This window comes from Nyctereutes procyonoides, unplaced genomic scaffold, assembly GCF_905146905.1.
Source record: "Nyctereutes procyonoides isolate TBG_1078 unplaced genomic scaffold, NYPRO_anot_genome, whole genome shotgun sequence".
Classification (NCBI taxonomy): domain Eukaryota; kingdom Metazoa; phylum Chordata; class Mammalia; order Carnivora; family Canidae; genus Nyctereutes; species Nyctereutes procyonoides.
The window spans coordinates 14844659-14864828 of NW_026575035.1; the positions used below are offsets into that span (position 1 = coordinate 14844659).

Here is a 20170-nt window from a genome sequence, read left to right on the forward strand (position 1 = left end):
GCTGAATAATATTCTGTTATACAGCTATACCACCTTTTGTTTATCTACTCACTAGTTGATAGACATTTGAATTGTTTCTCATTTTGGCTATTATGATGAATGCACCTGTGAACATTCACATAGGAGTCTTTGTGTGGACATATGGTTTTACTTCTCTTGGGTGAAGAGATACCTAGAGTTGGAATTGCTGGATTGTACTATTAGTGTATTTTTAACATTATAAGAAATTGCTTGCCTGTTTTCCAAAATGATTGTACTATTTCAAATCCCCACCAGGAGTATATCAAAGTTCCAATTTTTCTTCATCTTTGCCAACAGTACATTCTTTTTGATTTTTTTCCATTTTAGCAAATGAGTAATAGTAGTATCTCATTTTAGTTTTTAATTTGCATTTCCCTAAAAATTAGTGATGTTCAGCATCTTTTCATGTGCCTGTTGGCCATTTGTTTATCTTCTTTGGTGAAATATTTATTCAGATTTTTTGCTCATTTTTATTGGATTGTCTCCTTATTGCAGAATTATAAGACTTCTTTACGTATTTGTCCCTAATTTTTAAGAGATTATCCCTGCTATTAGCATGCATGTGTATGCACTCTCACACACATATATAATATGCATTTATTTACTTACATAAAATTGTATATATATATATACACACACAAGTATATATATGTGTGTGTGTGTGTATATATATATATATATATATATATATATACTTACATACTTACATGAAATCCTTTGGAAATAACAGAGTAGAACTTTTAATTCTGGGAAATAAGCAGAATTAATTTTAAATGGTTGTTAACAATCATTAAACGAATATTTTAGTAGTCACCTATAAGCTCTCAATATGTAGAATGGTCATTTACAAATCAAAAAATGGTTTCTGTTTTTTTAGTTTGTACCCTATTTAAGAGGAGAGAAAAAAACACCTTCTATAAATGAGTGAGTCCTGTCAAAATTATGTATTTCTGAGGAGGGATGAAGAAGTATCTGAGGAACTAGAAGGAGAGAGCTACAAGTCCTTTTTTAATGCTTTTTACTCTACCAGGAATTAAAACATCTGCTATATGAAGGGTGGTCTGTGGAAAGAATTAATGTTTTTCTGACATTGGTATCACTTTAAGTCACAAGTCAAAATAAAGTTGCATGTGCACATGTGTGTTCATGTGTGCGCATGCATGTGCATGCATGTGCACGCATACACACACTTCCCCCATGAGAAAAAAGAATATATCTGTACTTCAGGTTTTTCTGCCAATTCTTCCTATTCCTTCCAGCCCTGAAACAAGATAATATCACTTATAGGAGTGTTGGACTAATTTTGGGAACAGTGAAATAATAAAATCCCTTACTCCACCCTGCAATTCTGACAAATTTGCAAACTGTACAACCCATCATCTGTTCCTCTTTTCTGACCTCTTATGCCAGACTTTCATATTGTGATATCTTCCATCTCTTCTCACCACTGTATGTAGAAATGAACTCTAAAATTTTTTATCTACAAACATGACTGCAAGTGACTTTGGCAATAATCTCCAAAAAACTATAATTAAGACAAATTCAAAATTGGTTACTGTTAACTCTTTACAGAAAATGTGTTTACATATAGTTGTATACAATATTCTGTTCCCAGAGTCCCCAAAGCAAAATTAAAATTCACGAAAAGTTATAGCCTCATCCATTTAAGTAGCAAAGATAGGTCATTCATTAAAATGACTAGGTCACTTTCCAGTTACAATATGGTGAAGTCCATCAGCCCCACCAACACCCACGCAGCAGTGTCTCTCATGAATAAATAAATAAAATATTTTTAAAAAAGCTAAGGATCATGAGACACTTAGGAAAGTTTCCATCTTAAAAGAGAAAAAGCGCAGCAGAGAAACAAAAAGAAGAGCCTTGTAGGAAACAGACAATTTGGAGACAGAAAAAACAACTCCCCCAAAATTATACTTAGTAGTCTTAGAGAGATAAGAGAAGAAATTGCATTCATAAAACAAGAATGGAATTTAATTTGTATAATGTATAATCAGAGAGCACAAAAGAACTCTGAGAAATTAGAAATCTAAAACTACAAATAAAATAATCTGTGAAAGAGATTAAGTCAAGAAAGTCTCTCATTAAATGGAGCAAAAGAAAAATTGATGGAAAATAGGAGAGCTATATGAAAATTGCAAGACCATATGTCTGACCATATTGAGAGAGATTTTAGAGAGTACTAAAAGAGATTGATAAGAATTAGTGATGGGTTCACAGAAAACAAAGCAAACACAAAAATGAAGCAATTGAGCATGCTTTAATAATGATTATGGTATAAATACTGAAAATTGACTTTACAAAACAGTGGGAGAGTGCACATAAGAGAGGATAGCATGAGCAAAGGACATTTGCAGTGTATTATGTTTAAAATAAGTAAGAGGTTATCTTCAATTTTAGAAATTGCAAACCTTAGTGATTTCTGTGTATAAATATGATGCCGAGTCTTATATGTTCCATGTTGTAATATTGGTGATGATGGATTTCCTGAGGGAGTCATATGCTCCTTTTATGTAGTGGCCTAAAATCATAAGGCAAAGTTAGGAACCAATCTTTGGAAACGAATAGTATTTTTCCCTTTGAAAAGCCCTCTCGTTCATGACTAAATCAAAACATTGCCCTTCTCAGTGCCATGTGCTATGTTATAAATACAGATATAATATAATATATAATATATTATATATTATATAATAATATATAATAATAATATAAATACTATTAACTTTTCCTATGCTAAGAGTTGACTCAATGTAAAATATGGTTATGAATTTTTGCATTCTGAAGCAGATGTAGCATATGGTCATCAGGCCTTTTACTAGCTTCCCACCTCGGCAAACTGGAGTACCCTTGTATTGCCTTTTCTATGGTTCTGGTAAGCTGTGCTTGATTATTTCAGTCTAAACCTTCAGAATGTGAAACTTCGTGTCTTCATTGGCTTTACTTGTTGAAATGTCACTTGATAACTTGACTATGCATTTATGTGGGCATTGATCTCTATATTGTCATTACCAAGGCTTTCTGGGTTGGCCTTCTGGTATGATTCAGTTTCCACAAAACTGTGGGTTCTGAGTTTTGATTAAACATTTCAAAATCAAACAATTTAATCAAATGTAAGAAATGATGAGTTAATGGAATTGATATCTCTTCCATGAAGTCCAATCAAATCTCATCTGTAAAATAAATTAGCAACTGATCATCTCAGAAATTACAAATTCAGTTGCATGGTTTTCTATTTTAATTAAAGAGTTGAAATAACTTTCAATTATGAATCGATTTCCCTCTTTCAGAATTGTCTAGGCTGTTTAAACATTCTTGACTGACTTTCTCCTAAGATGCAGTGCTCTTCTTTTTTTTTTTAATTTTTTAAATTTATTTACGATAGTCATACAGAGAGAGAGAGAGGCAGAGACACAGGCAGAGGGAGAAGCAGGCTCCATGCACCGGGAGCCCGACGTGGGACTCGATCCCGGGTCTCCAGGATCGCGCCCTGGGCCAAAGGCAGGCGCCAAACCGCTGAGCCACCCAGGGATCCCCATGCAGTGCTCTTCTGAGCCACTTTTGATCCTTTAAGTATGTTTGCCCAGAGAATACAAAGCCCAAAAAGCTAGAGTTACTTTCCAAGTGATACATGGTTCTAGTGCCCCATCCCCTGACCAGCAAATCATAGATTGCAGCCCTAAACTAATACCTAAATTAGGCAAGGAAGTATGCAAGCAAATGAAAAAAAAATCTTAAAAATTGGTACTCAGTTGAAAACTTGGGGCACCTGGATGCCTCAGTGGTTGAGCATCTGCTTTTGTCTCAGGTTGTGATCTTGAAGTCCTGGGATCCAGTCCCACAGGGAGCCTGTTTCTTCCTATGCCTGTGTCTCTGCCTCTCTCTCTCTGTTTCTCATGAATAAATAAAATCTTAAGAAAAAAAAAACTTTTAGGAAAGAGAAATCAGGAGAGAACCACAATTGGATTTGTATTTTAGGTGATCTCAGGTAGTGATATGGAGATCAATAATAATAGTAACAGTTAACGTTCTGAGTGCTTCCTGCATGCAACTCATTGCCCTCAGTTCTTTACATGCATGAACTTATTTTTTTACATGAAGAATGCACAGCAGAATATCCATTTTACAGGTGAGAAACTCGAGGCACAAATTGGTTAAGTAAATTGGCCAAAGTCAGCAAACTACTGGTGGTTGGTAGTCTGAACCATGCAGTGTGGCAAGATCAATGAGGAAGCTATTGCAGTAGTGCACATGAGAATGGATGAGGGCTTGAACTAGGCCCTGCAAACCGAGGGTCAACTTCATAAAAAAACATCTTCCAGTGTTGTCGTCATTGTGGGGCATGCCTGAGACTCAGTTAAATTCTAAGTGATAATTACTGTGTTGGTGTGTGTGTGTGTGTGTGTGTGTGTGTGTGTGTGTGTTTTAAACTATGTCTTGACATTATTCCAGTGGTGCCAACCTAGGCATTCCTCCCAGATTTTTTTTAAAAAAAAGGCTCAATCATAGACTTCTCTAAAATCCTACATAGATGTGGTTTGGCTTCTTATCCAAAGAAGCACTTATAAATCACTCAGTTGATCAAGGCATTAGTATAAATCTGCTAATGGAACTGAGTTTACAAGGCACGTTCCACAGACAAAGCTTTGTTCAGATCATACAATCACATAGATGAACTGACAGCCAAAGGTTCAACTGAAATATGGCTTGAAAAGTTACATTTTCAGGTGTGAGGATATAGGCATGTTTATATTGGTTTTGCTATGATTCCATGCTAATAATGGAGAAATTTGTGACCATTCATCATTGCTTGCTGTTACATTTAATGCTTTGATCAAAAGTGCTTGAACAGTGATATCTTTCCTACCAGGAAACTAAATCAAGTTTTTTTTTTAATCAAGTTTTAAGTCAATTGCCATCCTGATAGAACCAAAACATTTCAAGAGTAAAGACTGCAAAGGTAACAGAACTTTCTAGAGTAGTACAAAAGTTATCAAAGAGCAGAGGGTTGGATCACTGAAAAAGTGGCTTTTTTATCTAGGGATTTTTCATTTATTCTCTGTGAGGCAGAGGTTGTATGAACACCAGATGCCAATCACACAGCACCAGTGGATTTGCAAGATTATAAGACTGGGGGAGAGTGAAGGTTAAGCACAGGGTACAATAGAGATTACTTATGGTAATGAATTGTATATTTTTTCTAGACAGAGTTGGATTAATGTTCATCCTGAAAAGAGATTACAATAGTTCTGATTCTTTCAGCAAACAATTAAGCAGATCATCCATGTTCAACATGTGAATCAAAAGTCCTAAACAATATATGATTTATCATATACAAGGAGGAAAAATTAGCCCACTACCTAACTGTAAGCATGAGATACCCTGGGGTGTTGTGAAGCAATGGAAGCAGTGTGCTGTGTGCCGCAAAGTTTCTTTGTCCGAGTGCAGCCTTGAAGAGATCGGGGAACTCAGTTGTCACAGTCCACCAGTTACAACCCCATTGGTAAAGAGCATTCCTCCCTTTCATGGCTGTCACAGAAGTCAACTCTGCCTGCCTCATTAGTATGTCACCTGGCCTCTGGTGGAAGTAATGAGGTATCCCAGGTGGCACTGCGTGTCCATATTTTGTGCAGTTACAGAACCTGACCCCAATGTCTGTTCTTCATTTTTGGGATGTGGGTGAGGAGGGTGCTGTTTGTCCTTATGGTGAATCTCAGGCTGATTCTTTACTCACCCGATTAGGAATGTTGAGCTCATTTTTTAAATCTGTCTTTGATTCATTTGTAGAGTATACTTTTTTGCCATCGACTTCTTTTTAGAAGATAGTACCTTCTGTACGTGGCTTTCATCTGACCACCAAAAGAGCATTTTTTTTTCACACTGAGAATGGCACATTGCTTCTGAGATTTTTCCCCCAAATGTTATCACCTCAATCTTATCACGAGAAAACATCAGACAACCCAAATTGAGGGACGTTCTACAAAATGATTGGCAAATATCCTTCAAAAGCAGTATGCTTGTGCCATGCAAATTAGAAGATACCAGTAACCAAACCCCCATAATCTTACTACCCAGCAATAATGACCATCGACATCTTCAGGTATACCGGGTCTTTCTCTGTGTGTTTATATTCCTTCCCACATTTTTGGGGGGAGGGAAAGAATATTATGCTGTTGTGCTTATGGTTACTTAACTAACTTCTTTATTCTTTATTCACTTAAAGATATATTGTAGACAAATTTCTTTGAAAAGTCAATATTGACCTACTCTTTGAGTATCATATGGTGGCCTATGGTGTCTCTGTCTATGGAAAAGGACTCAAAGCAGATAATCTCACAGCCTTCACATTATGCCATTGCTTCTACCTGCCCCTCTTCATACTGTGAAACCAGTGGACACCATTAGCTCAGTCCACCAGAGTCTTTGTCCCTGGGGAGTGACTCCATTTAAGGCTTTAGCTCCTCATCTTCATGAGGCGCATTCATTCACGGAATTATCATGATTTGCTCTAATACACCTTTCAGTGAGATTGAGGATGAGAAATGTCTTGATGGACAGCCCTGGTGGATCAGCGGTTTAGTGCTGTCTTCAATCCAGGGCATGATCCTGGAGACCCGGGATCGAGTCCCACATCAGGCTCCCTGCATGGAGCCTGCTTCTCCTCTGCCTGTGTCTCTGCCTCTCTCTGTGTGTGTGTGTCTCTCATGAATAAATAAATAAAATCTTAAAAAAAAGAGAGAGAGATATGTTTTGAGCAGGTTTTCACGCTAAGAACAAGTGATTCACTTCACAAGAAGTGAATATGGTTATGTTCTGCTCAGTACTGCTTTCCTTGATCCTTTAAGTTGTCTATCAAAAGGGATCTGATGACCAGAGTATAAAAGATGACTGTTAGGCTCCATACATCCACCATGAAGCCTTCTTACTTTTGGCCTTGGAAAGAGTTCCAAGGAATCATAAGGAGCTGCCACACATTATCCAACTTATTGCCAAAGGAGAATTCATTGCTGTAGCCAAAGTCTGCAGCCTTGATGTTCATGTCAGTTTCCAATAGTTAGTTTTCTGCCTTTAAGTCTATGGACAGGGATCCCTGGGTGGCGCAGCGGTTTGGCACCTGCCTTTGGCCCAGGGCGCGATCCTGGAGACCCGGGATCGAATCCCACATCGGGCTCCCGGTGCATGGAGCTGCTTCTCCCTCTGCCTATGTCTCTGCCTCTCTCTCTTTCTCTCTCTGTGACTATCATAAATAAATAAAAAAAAATTAAAAAAAAAGTCTATGGACAATACCTTTTTGGTGGCAATATTTTGCTGCAGACATTCTCAGCAGAATTTGCCTGGGGTCTCTTTCTCTTTCATGCTGCCATGATCCACCAGGTAATTGGATAGCTTTTCCCTACCAGCTATTGACAAGGTAGACTGTTTCTGTCTCCATCACTTCAAATAATTTCAAAATGTTGGGGTGATCCAAGGCCCTCATTATTTTGACTTTATAGGGTAGTTAACAAGATTGATTTGTTAATGATTGTCAAGATCATCTCTTTCCCAATCAGATGTGTTGGACCAATTTTACCTTGGCAAATATATCCTTGCCAATGGTAGTTGCCAATAGGGTCTTTTCCTCAGCAGAGATGGCCGAGAGGCATGGCAGTGTGTTGCACTTAACTTGGAAGCAGCGTGTCCCAACATCAGCTTAAACCTGGGAAAAACTGGGGAGAAAGTTGATCCAAATTACCTGAAAATCACTTTCAAGGCCAACTTGAAAAAACTGATCTTTATGATGGAATTGACATAATGCCAAAGAAAAATAAAGGTAAAAAAATTTAACAAATGAAATTTTAAAAATCAAAAAAAAAAAGAAAATAAAAAGATTAAAAGAAACTTCTTTTATTATCAAGCTTTTTCAGTTTTTCTTTAAAGTAAAACAGAATAGATAAAAGCCCTGCAGTGCCAAGGAAGAAACTAACTTGGATCAAAGTCCCCTCAGGTCATTGAAAACCAGCCTCCTTATCTAGAAGGTACAAAATCCTCAGTCCTGCCAAGGTCTTAATAGGTGCTTTAGGATTCCTTAACAATGGCTCCTTGTGAGGTCATAGCAAGAAATGGGCCTCTTGCAGCTGGGGATAATCCACAGCAATTTTCTCACTTTATGAATTACCCTATACCCTCAAAAACTTTTTTTCAATTTAAATTCCAGGTAGTTAACATACAGTGTAATATTGTTTCAGGTGTACAATATAGTGATTCAACACTTCCATACATAACCCAATGCTCATCAGGTCAAGTGTGCTCCTTAATCACCCCACTTATTTAACCCATCCCTCCACCCACCTCCTTTCTGGCAACCATCAGTTTAGAACTCTTTACTCTGAAAAAAGTACTGTATTTTTAATCAATTTACGCACTGCCCGATGCTTTAGAATTGCCCGTCTTTTTTTAAATGTACTTTTTTGAAAAATGGAAACTTCATATCAGTTTCCTGCTTAAAACTTATTATTATATATAGGTATCTATATCCATATAGACAAATACGCTTTATTTTATAGAGCAGTTTGAGGTTAATAGAAAAATTGAGAGGAAATCGTAGAGCTCCCTTATACCCCCTCCTCATCTGCCTACTCCTATAGTTTTCACAAATATTAATATCAGTAGTATAGTATATTTGTTACAGGTGAGCCAACATTCATACATTAGTATCAACTAAAGTCCTAGTTTACATCAGGGATCATTTTTGTGTTGTGTATTATACGGGTTTTAACAAATGCATAATGACATAGATGCATCATTGCAGTAACATACGGAATAGTTTCACTGCCCTAAAAATCTCATGTGCTACACCGATTCATTCCTCTTTCCCCCAAACCCCTGACAACTACTGATCTTTTAATAATCTCCATAGTTTTGGCTTTTCCAGAATGTCATATAGTTGTAATTACAGTATGTAGCCTTTTCAGATTGGCTTCTTTCACTTAGCAATATGTGGTTAAGGTTCTTCCGTGTCTTTTTGTGGCATGATAGTGCATTTTTTTTATCACTGAATAATATTCTACCAACCAGATTTACCACAGTTTGTTTATCCATTCACCAATTGAAGGATATCTTGATTGTTCCCAAGTTTTGGCAATTGTGAATAAAGTTGCTATAAACATTTGTGTGCAGGTTTTTGTGTGGACACAAGTTTTCAACTCATTTGGGTAAATACCAAGGATCACAGTTGCTGGGTCATATGGTAAGAGTATGTTTAGTTTTGTGAGAAACTGCCAAACTGTCTTCCACAGTAGCTGTACCATTTTGCATTCCCACCAGCAAGGAGGGGTTCTGTTCCACATTTTTGTCAGCATTTGGGGCAGTCAATGTTTTGAGTTTGGCCATTCTAATAGATATGTGGTGGTAGCTCATTGTTGTTTTAATTTCCTGATAATACATGATGTGGGGCATCTTTTCATATGTTTACTTGCCAGCTGTATGTCTTCCGTGGTAAGGTGTCTGTTCAGATCTTTTGCCCATTTTTAATTGTTTTTTTTCCTCCTATTTTTGAGTTTTAAGAGTTCTTTGTGTATGTTGGTTATTAGTCCTTTATCAGGTATGTGTTTTGCAAAGATTTCTCTCCCGGTATCAAGCATGGGGTTCCATTCTCTTAACAGTATATTTTGCAGAACAGAATTTTTTAACTTTGATGAAGTTTTTTCTTTCTTTCATGGGTTGTACATTTGATTTTGTATCTAAAAACTCATTGCCAGCCCCAAGATCAACTAGATTTTCCTTATGTTGTTTGCTAGGAGTTTTATAGTTTTGCACTTTACAATTAGATCTCTGATCTATTTTGAGTTAATTTTTGTGAAAGGTATAGAATTGTGTCTATAGTTATATTTTTGCAGGAGGATTCCCAGTTGTTCTACCACCATTTGTTGAAAAGGCTATCCTTTCTCCATTGAATAACTTTGCTCCTTTGTCAAAGATCAATTGACTATATTTGTGTTGGTCTGTTTTGGGGCTTTCTCTTCTGTTCTACTGATATGCTTGTCTATTTTGTCACCAATACTGCACTGTCTTGATTACTGTTGCTTTATAGTAAATATTGAAGTTGAATAGTGTCAGTCTTCCCACTTTGTTCTTCTCCTTCAGTATTACATTGGCTAATCTGGATCCTTTCCCTTCCCATATAAACTTTAGAATCAGTTTGTCAATGTCCACAGAACTATTTTCTGGGATTCTGATCAGGATTGTGTTGAATCTATAGATCAGGTTGAGAACTGACATCTTGACAATATTGAGTCTCCCTGCTGATGTGGATGAGTTAACTTTCCATTTATTTAAATTTTATTTGATTTCTTCCATCACAGTTTTATAGTTTTTCTTATGTAGACTTTATACATATTTTGTATACCAAGTATTTCAGTTTTATGGGTGCCAATGTAAGTGGTCTTGTTTTTTTATTTCAAATTCCACTTATTCATTGCTGGAAAATAGAAAAGCAATTTACTTTTGTGTATTAACCTTGTATTCTGCTACCTTGCTAAAATTGCTTATTAGTTACAAGAGGGTTTTTTGTTGATTCTTTGAAACTTTTTTATAGACAGTCATGTCATCTGCAATAAGAACAGTTTTAATTCTTCTCAATCTGTATGCCTTTTATTTCTTTTTCTTGTCTTACTGCATTAGCTAGGACTTCCAGTATAATGTCAAATAGGAGTGGTGAGAAGGGCATCTTTGCCTTATTTCGGATTTCTAGTTTCTCACTAATACGTATGATGTTAGCCGTAAGGTTTTTTGTAGATGTTCTATATCAAGTTGAGGAAGTTTCCTCTAATCCTAGTTTTCTGAGAGTTTTATCATGAATACGTGTTAGATTTTATTAAATGATGTTTCTGTAACTATTGATCTGGTCATATTTTTCTTCTTTATCCCTTTGAGGTAATGGATTACATTAATTACATTCATTGATTTTTGAACATTGAAACAGCCTTACATATCTGGAATAAATTTCACTTGCTTCTCATATATAATTCTTTCTATACACTGTTGAGTTCAATTTACTATTATTTTATTGAAGATTTTCACATCTATGTTATGTTTATTGATCTATAATTTTCCTTTTTGTGATGTTTTTGTCTACTTTAGTATTAGGGTAATGCTAACCTCATAGAATGAGTTAGGAAGTCTTTTCTCTGCTTATATTTTCTTGAAGAGATTATAGAGAATTGGTAGTATTTTTTCCTTAACTGTTTGATAAAATTCACCAATGAGATCTAGAACTGCTACCTTCTCCTTTGGAGAATTATAAATTATTGACCCTATTTATTTCCTAGATGCATACTAATTGAGATTATCTATTTCTCCTTGTGTAAACACTGCAGAGGCTCTCATAAGGCTGGGTCTTAGATTTTATATCACAAGTTAGTTCTTGCTTAGGCTCCAGGAATGAGTCAATTACCTTTTCAGTGTCTCTCGAAGGCTGTAGAAGCAGCTTCTGCTCCCAGTAAACTATGATCTTCTGTATTCACCTGTCTCTGTAGCTTTCAGGGCAGTGGTTTACGCCCTGTGGCATCAATTTTCCAATGAATCTAAGAGGAGTTGTTGATATTCAGTTTCTTCAGCTTTTTTCTTGTGGTGAAGATGGGAGTGATGCCTTCCAAGCTCCTTTAGTTAGCAGGGTAGGTTGACAAAACAGTTCATACGGAGAATAGGAGAGCAAAACCACTTATGTGCAACTGCTTCCAGCATATGAGTAGCCGGAAAAATTAATCCTGCTCTGTATATCAGCTATTTTCAAATACTGTCTCCCAATCAGAATGGTAAACCGATAAGGTTGATACTATCATTCTTATTTTCAAGTCAAAACAACAACTGCATGTCTACATAGCTTGTATACTGGATTTAAAACTTCTCAGTATTAGATATGCACAAATGTAATTTTCTGTAACTGAATTCAAATTTCTTATGAACCCCTATTTCTGCTGATGGCAGAAAACCCTATTTCTAGTGAAAAGTAGTTCCAGTCACTTTGAGTTTAAAACTTGTTATCCTTTATCTGCATATTAAATGAGATTTAGGGTTCTCCCTTCCCCTTCTTTTCTGTTGACCTGGAGAGTCTTGTTGTACTGATGTTTGTGTGGTCATCTTTGGCTTCCCAGCATGCCTCCTGGCTAGGACTTTGAGTGTGATCCTCCAACTTTGCATCCCCTTCTCAAGTGCCTCCACTTGGTAACCCCCACCTAGCTTCCAGGCAATGCATGTGATTCTGTGTTTCGTTGGCCCCATGTAAACTCTCACAGAGGCTTCAGATATGCCAGCACACTGCAGTGCCTTCTACTCGCTCCTCCTTTTTTTGGATCTTCCATCTCAATCCTGCAAAGAAGCCCCTTCTCCCCGGTACCCTGAAAAACATATTGATTCTCAATTATCCAGCCTTATGGGAACATATTTAGCATCCTCATGCCTGCATTGAAGACCAGGAAGGGTAGAAAAATAGAGGATGATTCAAAAGTACAGTTGCAAGAGACACTATGAACCAAATTATATTATCCAATTAAGTAGCTTCTAAATTAAGGAAAGGTAAAATAGCAGCTTCAAAAGTTCTTTGCTCAACCCAAAGTTTGTTCAAAAGGTTGGTATTATAATCAGATACTGCAATGCGCATCAGTTGTGTAGCTTCTGAAATTTTAACAATACGTGCAAAAGAAAATATTAATTAGGAAAAATTTTTTAATTATTAAGGCATTGTTATAGATATCAGATGACCTAATACAAATATTTTATGTCTTCAGAAACTTAATCAATGCATAATTTTTTTCCTGAATTGGGGTACATGTGTAAAAGTTGAGCAACCATGTGTAAAGGTTGAGCAACCACTTACTTAAAGGGTTGTTACAATAACTCGGATTCCTAGCATAGAACGATCCCAGGAAAAATAAATAAATAAATGAATGAATGAATGAATAAATAAATAAATAAATAAATAAATAAATAAATAAAAGAACGATCCCAGGAAAAGTAGAATAGAAGAAATTTCTTTTTTTTTAGAAGAAATTTCTTGATAAATATAGATTGCTGTGTAAAGTGCTGTCCTTAAAATGTCTAAGGGAACAACGTATGATAGGCCACTCACCAAACCTATTACCTATTTATTTAACTAAAGATTAGCATAAAGACAAACTGCAGCTATTATCAAAATTGAAGTATACTGTGTTGGTTCACCTCTTTAAATTTTATGTGCTTCTTTTTAACCAAAGGAAAATGTCTAAACATCTTTTATGTTTCATTGCCATTTTATGTATTTAGACTCTTCTCCACTATTTGCTTCCAGATAAATTTAGACTGTACTTGACATTTTTCATAAACTTCAAGATGTATCCCACTATTTGTATAGAAGAAGTTGCAAGTGGTGATAGTTGTTTATGCATAGAACTTGGATTTAATCATTGAAAATCTTTGTACTTCTAATTTGTATAACTTATAAGACATTTCCTTCTAGTGTCCTACCTCAATAGTAAAGAGGATGTTTGAGGAAGTATATACTGTTGGAGTGGGTGGGGTTAAGCGGGAGTGTGGGAGCATGAGAGAGACAAATAACAGTAGTTGTACTTGCTATATGTCAGCAGGTCTTTCTGGACCATTATGGTGATGTCTTTCCTCTCTAAATAATTTTTACAAAATACTGATGAAGACAGATTTCTGTTGCCTATCTTCGATGAGTCATAGAACTAACATTATATTTTTTCCTGAAAATACACAGTTGTGACATTGTGTTTTATAGTTTTAAGCTCATTGCTGCCAAAATGAACACAGCTGTAAGAAACGATGATCCTCTCGTCTTTGTAACAATAAAATGGCTTCCTAATGTGTTTCTCTAACCCTGAACATTAACTTAATATTCCTCTGGATTTCTGAATTCCATCCTTCCCTTGCCCCCCCCCCCACGGAAATCCATGAAGAATACAGCTTTTGACCAAATGACAGAGCATAGAGGATGAAATTAGTTGCATTAAATTATGATATGACAAAAAGCCTTTCAAAATCTTTGTCACAATGCAACATTCAAGCAACATTAAACAAAATAGCATAAAAATAGACCATGAAAGAGAGTTAATATTTTGAAAGGAAATTTTGTGAACTAAGATCACTTGCAAATTTTGAAAGCCATTGATTGATACCCTGCATGCTATGGGAATTTCTGACTTGGAGATCCTACTCTACAATCATATATGTTGTCTGGTTTAATCTTTGGATACAGAGTTAACTGTTACTATACTTTTTGATACACTTTTATATTACTTTCATGTTCATAAAATGCAAGTCTCCATTGGTAAAGCTAGCATTTAATAAAATAGCAGGGAAAGGGATGATGCACAAGATATACATTTTTATGTAGTGTTTCTAGTCTTCCTATTTCTTTCTTTTTCTTTTTTTTTTGTCTTATTTCTAAGTACATAGATTTAAATGACAGCACATATTTTGTAAATTAGCATAAAAATCAGTTGTCTTCTAAAAACAGAAAGGAGAGTTTTGATACCCATTTCCTTCATTCCTATCAAACCTTAGGTTTAGTTTGTGTTCTTTTTTTTTCCCCTGAAAGATCTGATGTTTATTTTTTATTTTTTAACCCAACCATGTTGGGTTGTGGGGAAATTAAAGCTTTTGATAGGGTTAATCTAGCTACATAAAAATCCATGTTGAGTATGATCATAATCTTGATCTTTGATTAGGTCTGAGCTAGTAATATCTTGTGATTAATCAGAATGGGTTGTACTGCCTATAGTGTAAGTCATCTTCACAGATGGGCTAGAGAATCATCAGAGTTCTCCTGAATATTTGTTTTAATCCCTTCTAGGATAAAATGGCTTTGGATTTTTTTTAACTTTAAATCAGATTGAGTACACCAAATAAATGAAGAAGAAGAAATTTTGGAGTGCAGTTTTGCTAAGATTATAGGTCAAAAAGAGACTTGTTTTTTAATTCACAGTATTTCAGTGTTTCATTGAATGTTTCATATGTCTTATAAAAATTAGCGAATATTCCTATTCATTGTAGTTTGAATAAAAACTCTATAAAAGAATATAACAAGATATGCTTCATGGAAATAGTGTTGAGCTTTTTATTCTCAACAGCATAAAAGATTTTTCAAGATTATTAACTGCCCCTCTTCTAATTATATAATTCCAGTCTAAAGTGACATCTGATAACAAAGAGCTTTACTTTGGCAAGTAAACTACCTGACATCTAACACTCAGAGCAGCACAGCAAGAGCTCTCATACATAAAATGTTTACTGAATGTAGCTGTCATTTCAGCCAGCCATTTGGGTCTTACAAGATAAAATTTCTCAAAAATGTTGCTCACCAAAAGCTGTGAATTGAACCGTCTACCCAAAGTCACACATACTGGTGGAGCTCAATAAGTCCATGTCTATGATTATATAACAATCATTAAATAAAAGAATTGAAAAAACCGTGCATTTCATCCATTCACTTAGAGACTGGATTAATAATACATGTGTATTAAAATAAGGAAGGACTTAATTTTTTCTTGTTTTTGTTTGCTTTTTAGGAGACCTGGTGAGCCTCCATTGATAAAAGGCTGGCTACCTTACCTTGGAGAGGCTCTGAAATTACAAAAGGATCCTTTAGGTTTCCTGAGAACTCTTCAAAAGCAACATGGTGACACTTTCACTCTTTTCGCTGGAGGTAAGCAGCACTTCTATAAGTACCTTCCATAAATCATAAGCTCTCAATTATTCTTTAAGTTATTACATTTTATATAGGCAAAATATGAAATATTTATATTATTGTTTTGTTTGTAGGTTAATACAAAAGAAAACTGTTTTCGAGTACAGTAATTTTCACATTAAAAATGAATTATGAAAATCTTGAGAGTATCTTAGGGAACCCTACTCTCCTGCCATCACCTGAGATTTTGGTTTGGTTTGCTTGGATTGGATATAAGAATGGTTAAAAGAATAAAAAACCTAGAATGTATTAACAGACTTCATTTTGTAGAGCAGTTTTAGGTTTAAAGAAAATTGATCAAGTCTGAGATTTCCCATATATCCTATTTCCCTCAATCATAATTTTCCCTGTTATATCCTAATGTATTATATCCTATAATTTGTTACAGCTGATGAGCCAATGTTGATACATTATTAAAAGTCTGTGGTTTACATTAAGGTCCTTTCTTTGTGTTGTACAGTTCTTTGAATTTTGACAAATGCGTGTCATGGAGCCGTCATTCAATGGATATTATTCACTATCTTTGAGAATAGTTTAAGGGATCCCTGGGTGGCGCAGCGGTTTGGCGCCTGCCTTTGGCCCAGGGCGTGATCCTGGAGACTCGGGATCGAATCCCACGTCGGGCTCCCGGTGCATGGAGCCTGCTTCTCCCTCAGCCTGTGTCTCTGCCTCTCTCTCTCTCCCTCTCTCTCTGTCTCTCATAAATAAATAAATAAAATATTTAAAAAAAAAAAAAAGAGAACAGTTTAACTGTCCTAAAAATTCTCTGTTTTCTAAATATTTGTGCCACTTACCCCCCCAACCAAAACCCCTAGCAACCACTGTTGGTAGAATGTATTTTTAACTTTAAAAAGTTTGTTATGTTATGCTTCTAACATGAATAAAATGCTTACAAAAGAAAAAAGAAAACTGCAGCAAGATCATTAAACATCCCGGGATCCCTGTGTGGCTCAGCGGTTTAGCGCCTGCCTTTGGCACAGGGCTTGATCCTGGAGTCCTGGGATCAGTTCTCACATCGGGCTCCCTGCATGGTGCCTGCTTCTCCCTCTGCCTGTGTCTCTGCCTCTCTCTTTCTGTCTCTCATGAATAAATAAATAAAATCTTAAAAAAAAATCATTAAACATCCCAACATCTTAGGGCTAAGAGGAAAAGTTGGAATGTTCTTCGCTCATCCTCATTTAAGGCCCATGTTGTCCAGCTGTATCTGCTATCTATTGCTGCATGACATACCTGTCCCAACTTAAAGCAACAGTCTTGCCCCAGTCACTTTTTCACTTGAGTCATCTGGCTAGGCCTCCTTTTACACATTATGCTTCATTCTCAAGAAGATGCCCTTACATGGCAGCTAGTATTTTAGGTGGGTGAGAGGAAAGGCTGCAAAGCCTCTTGAGGCCTAGGTTGAGATATACGAACCTCACTTTATACCACATTTTATTATTAGTCAGAATGGTCACAGGCCAGTCCCAACTCAAGGGTAAGGAAATACACTCCACCACTTCCTGGGAAGAATGGCAGAGTCCCATTGCAAAGGAGCACATGTAGAGAGATAGAAAGAATTTGCTGTGGCCATTTTTGCACACAATCTTCCATATCAGCTTATCAATGAACTGGCTATACTTTTGCCTCACTTTTGTAGTCCTATGTCCCAGAAGTCTGATCTTTACAGACTAGATTATCTACACTTCTTTGCCTGAGCATTCTGGCTGGGAGGGCAGCAAAGGCTGTGTTCCAGGTCCCCATCTCTCACGGGGCTCTCGCAACACAGTTCACCCTCCTTCTTTTCCTTCTCAAGAAAAATGAAGGCATCGGGTATGATCTCACTCAGACTCTCACATATCTGCCAGATAGCCCTATGTCTCACAACTGTCTTCATTATCTTTTCTCCAATTTGAAAGAATATTTAAGAAAATCCATTATATGGTCTCATTCATTCAGGGAATATAAAAAATAGCGAAAGGGATTAAAAGGGAAAGGAGAGAAAATGAGTGGGAAATATCAGAGAGGGCGACAGAACATGAGAGACTTCTAACTCTGGGAAACGAACAAGGGTGGTGGAAGGGGAGGTGGGTTGGGGGTTGGGGTGACTGGATGATGGGCACTGAGGGGGGCACTTGGCGGGATGAGCACTGAGTGTTATGCTATATGTTGGCAAATCAAACACCAAAAAAATATATACAAAAAAGAAAATCCATTACCTGTCCCCATGACCCTTACTTCCTGCCTCCACAGGACTGGTGTTCATTATTTATTCCTCCCACACATATATCTTTATTTTTTTTTCTCTCTTGGGTCCTACTTGTAGCTTAAAACCATGCTTCTCCTCTATTCTCCTAGTTACCTTTCATTTCTTTTTTTCCTTTTTTGCATCCCAATTTTTCAAGAGTTTCCTACATTTGCTGACCATGCTTTATCTCCTAGAGATCTCCTACCTGGAACCAACCATCTGCCTTGCTGAGGCTATTTATGGACCTTTACCTGACTAAACCTCTCTACTTGGTTTGACAATGCAGATCCCTCATTCCTTCTTAAAACACCCTATTCCTTCTCTCTCTTGACATTACACCTTCTGATTCTTTCACTGACTGCATATTGCTTATCTGGATCATCTTTACTTACATCCCTTTCTTTTCTCATCCCTTTTATATCTTCCTCTAACCAGCCTTGGAATTTTATGATCTATTCCTAAAGAGTTTAGGTAATTTCTTCTTACTGTAATTACTTTGTTGAGTATCAGAAGCAACCTTTTGTGCACAGGGCAACTTCATTTCACTGCCGCTGTTTTAATGTAATTGGGAGAAAAAACAATGATCCAACTGGATGACACTGTCAGGATGGCTGTGTTCTCACATGAACAGGCAATATCCATTTCTTCACAAGTTACTCCTTTGCCTGGCAAGTCTCTTCCAACAGTCTGATTTCAGAAAAATTGAAATGGAAAAAAAAAATCATGTATCTTAGAGCAATTGTAGTGTATAATGTCATCCTCACAACACTCTCTAAGATCTGGGCTCCTCCATCTCTGGCCTACTCTCTTGCTGCTGCTTGCCTTGTGCTTAATGCATTATCAAGTGCACCAAATTATTTGAAATTTCCCTCTCACACGCCATTCCCTTTGTGCTTGTGTTTTCTCTTACTGTTTTTTCTGCCTGAGTGCTCTTTGTGAGTCACCCTAAAAAGATGGCTGACACAGATTCATCTTTTGAGGCTATAGTTACATATCACTTCCTCCCAAAAGCCTCACTGACCATCTCTTCTCCTAGTTTATGTTTGATGCCTCTTCTACAGGCTCCCATTACTCAATATCACACTGTCATGGCATTGAATAAATTGTGAATTTATTGCTAATTCATTTGTCTGTTTCCCTTCATTATTCTTTAGCTCCTCTATTGCCAACATTTAGACCAGAGTTCAGCACTGATTGATCCATAACAAATATTTGATGAGGATATTCCCAATACTTTCGAGCTGTTGAAATACTTCCTATAATACAATAAAGGCCATAGCTGGTGCTTCTTATTCTAAGTGAGCTTTTGCCTTCATAATAACAAAATTCTATTCTTCACTTTAAAAATAAGTTACTCTTACTTTAAAAATTAAACTTTATGTTTTAATGAGTAGATATAACAAATTATCGAACTTTTCAGTTTTCCCTTTTAATACATTATACAAAAATAATCTAAGCTGATTAAGCAGAAACTTGTGGCAATGAATTTTATTCACTGTTCATACATCAGCCAATTTCTGCTGATATATGATATTTTAATCTTAGACACCCAGAAACCTTGTTGAATTTCTGATGTCCAGATAATTTGCCAATGGCAGTGTCTTTGAACTCAACAGCACGCAAACACAGGTTAAATATGTACTGCCTATTCCCTTTGGCTTCTTACTAGAGCTTGAAGAGATTCCTGTCAGGAAATCCTGTAATGTCTATGGTTCTAATGATCAGTTTGCAAATAGCTCCTTTGGAAAATGTGAAATGAGGACCAGAATCTTCCACCCTTGTCCCATAATGTAGTTTCAGTTAGTGTATGTTCTTGCATGATGAACAAATGATTGTCATCCCCAAAAGTCTCAAAGGACACGGATGTCATCTTAATAAAGAAATTAAAAGGTACATCTTTTCATGAGAAACCACGTAAATTCGTGACCTGTCGCAGAAAATAGTTCTCTAATTGATTTTGTGTGGTGGTGCAGCAGAGTTGTTTTCCCTAGATGTCACCCCAGCGAAGCACCACTGTACATCATTGTCAACAGCTAGAGAAATCTCCCTAATAAGAGGGGGAGTATGTAATGTGGTCATCCTCATAAAATAAAAAGTTGGTTCATATTCTACTTTCCAACTAATATTTTCAGCTTGATTTTCTAAAAAATTCTACTGAAGAACAAACTAAGCATGAAAATTAAAAGCTTATA

At 36.4% G+C, this 20170-nt stretch overlaps 1 protein-coding gene across 1 annotated transcript in view; it reads left to right on the forward strand.

Annotated features, from left to right (window-relative positions):
- Positions 1-20170, forward strand: part of LOC129505294 (cytochrome P450 7B1) — a 176828-nt gene that overhangs the window by 127266 nt on the left and 29392 nt on the right. Inside the window, exon 2 of the mRNA XM_055318287.1 lies at positions 15576-15712. Coding sequence (XP_055174262.1) covers positions 15576-15712 — 137 coding nt within the window. The remainder of the gene's footprint in view (positions 1-15575; positions 15713-20170) is intronic.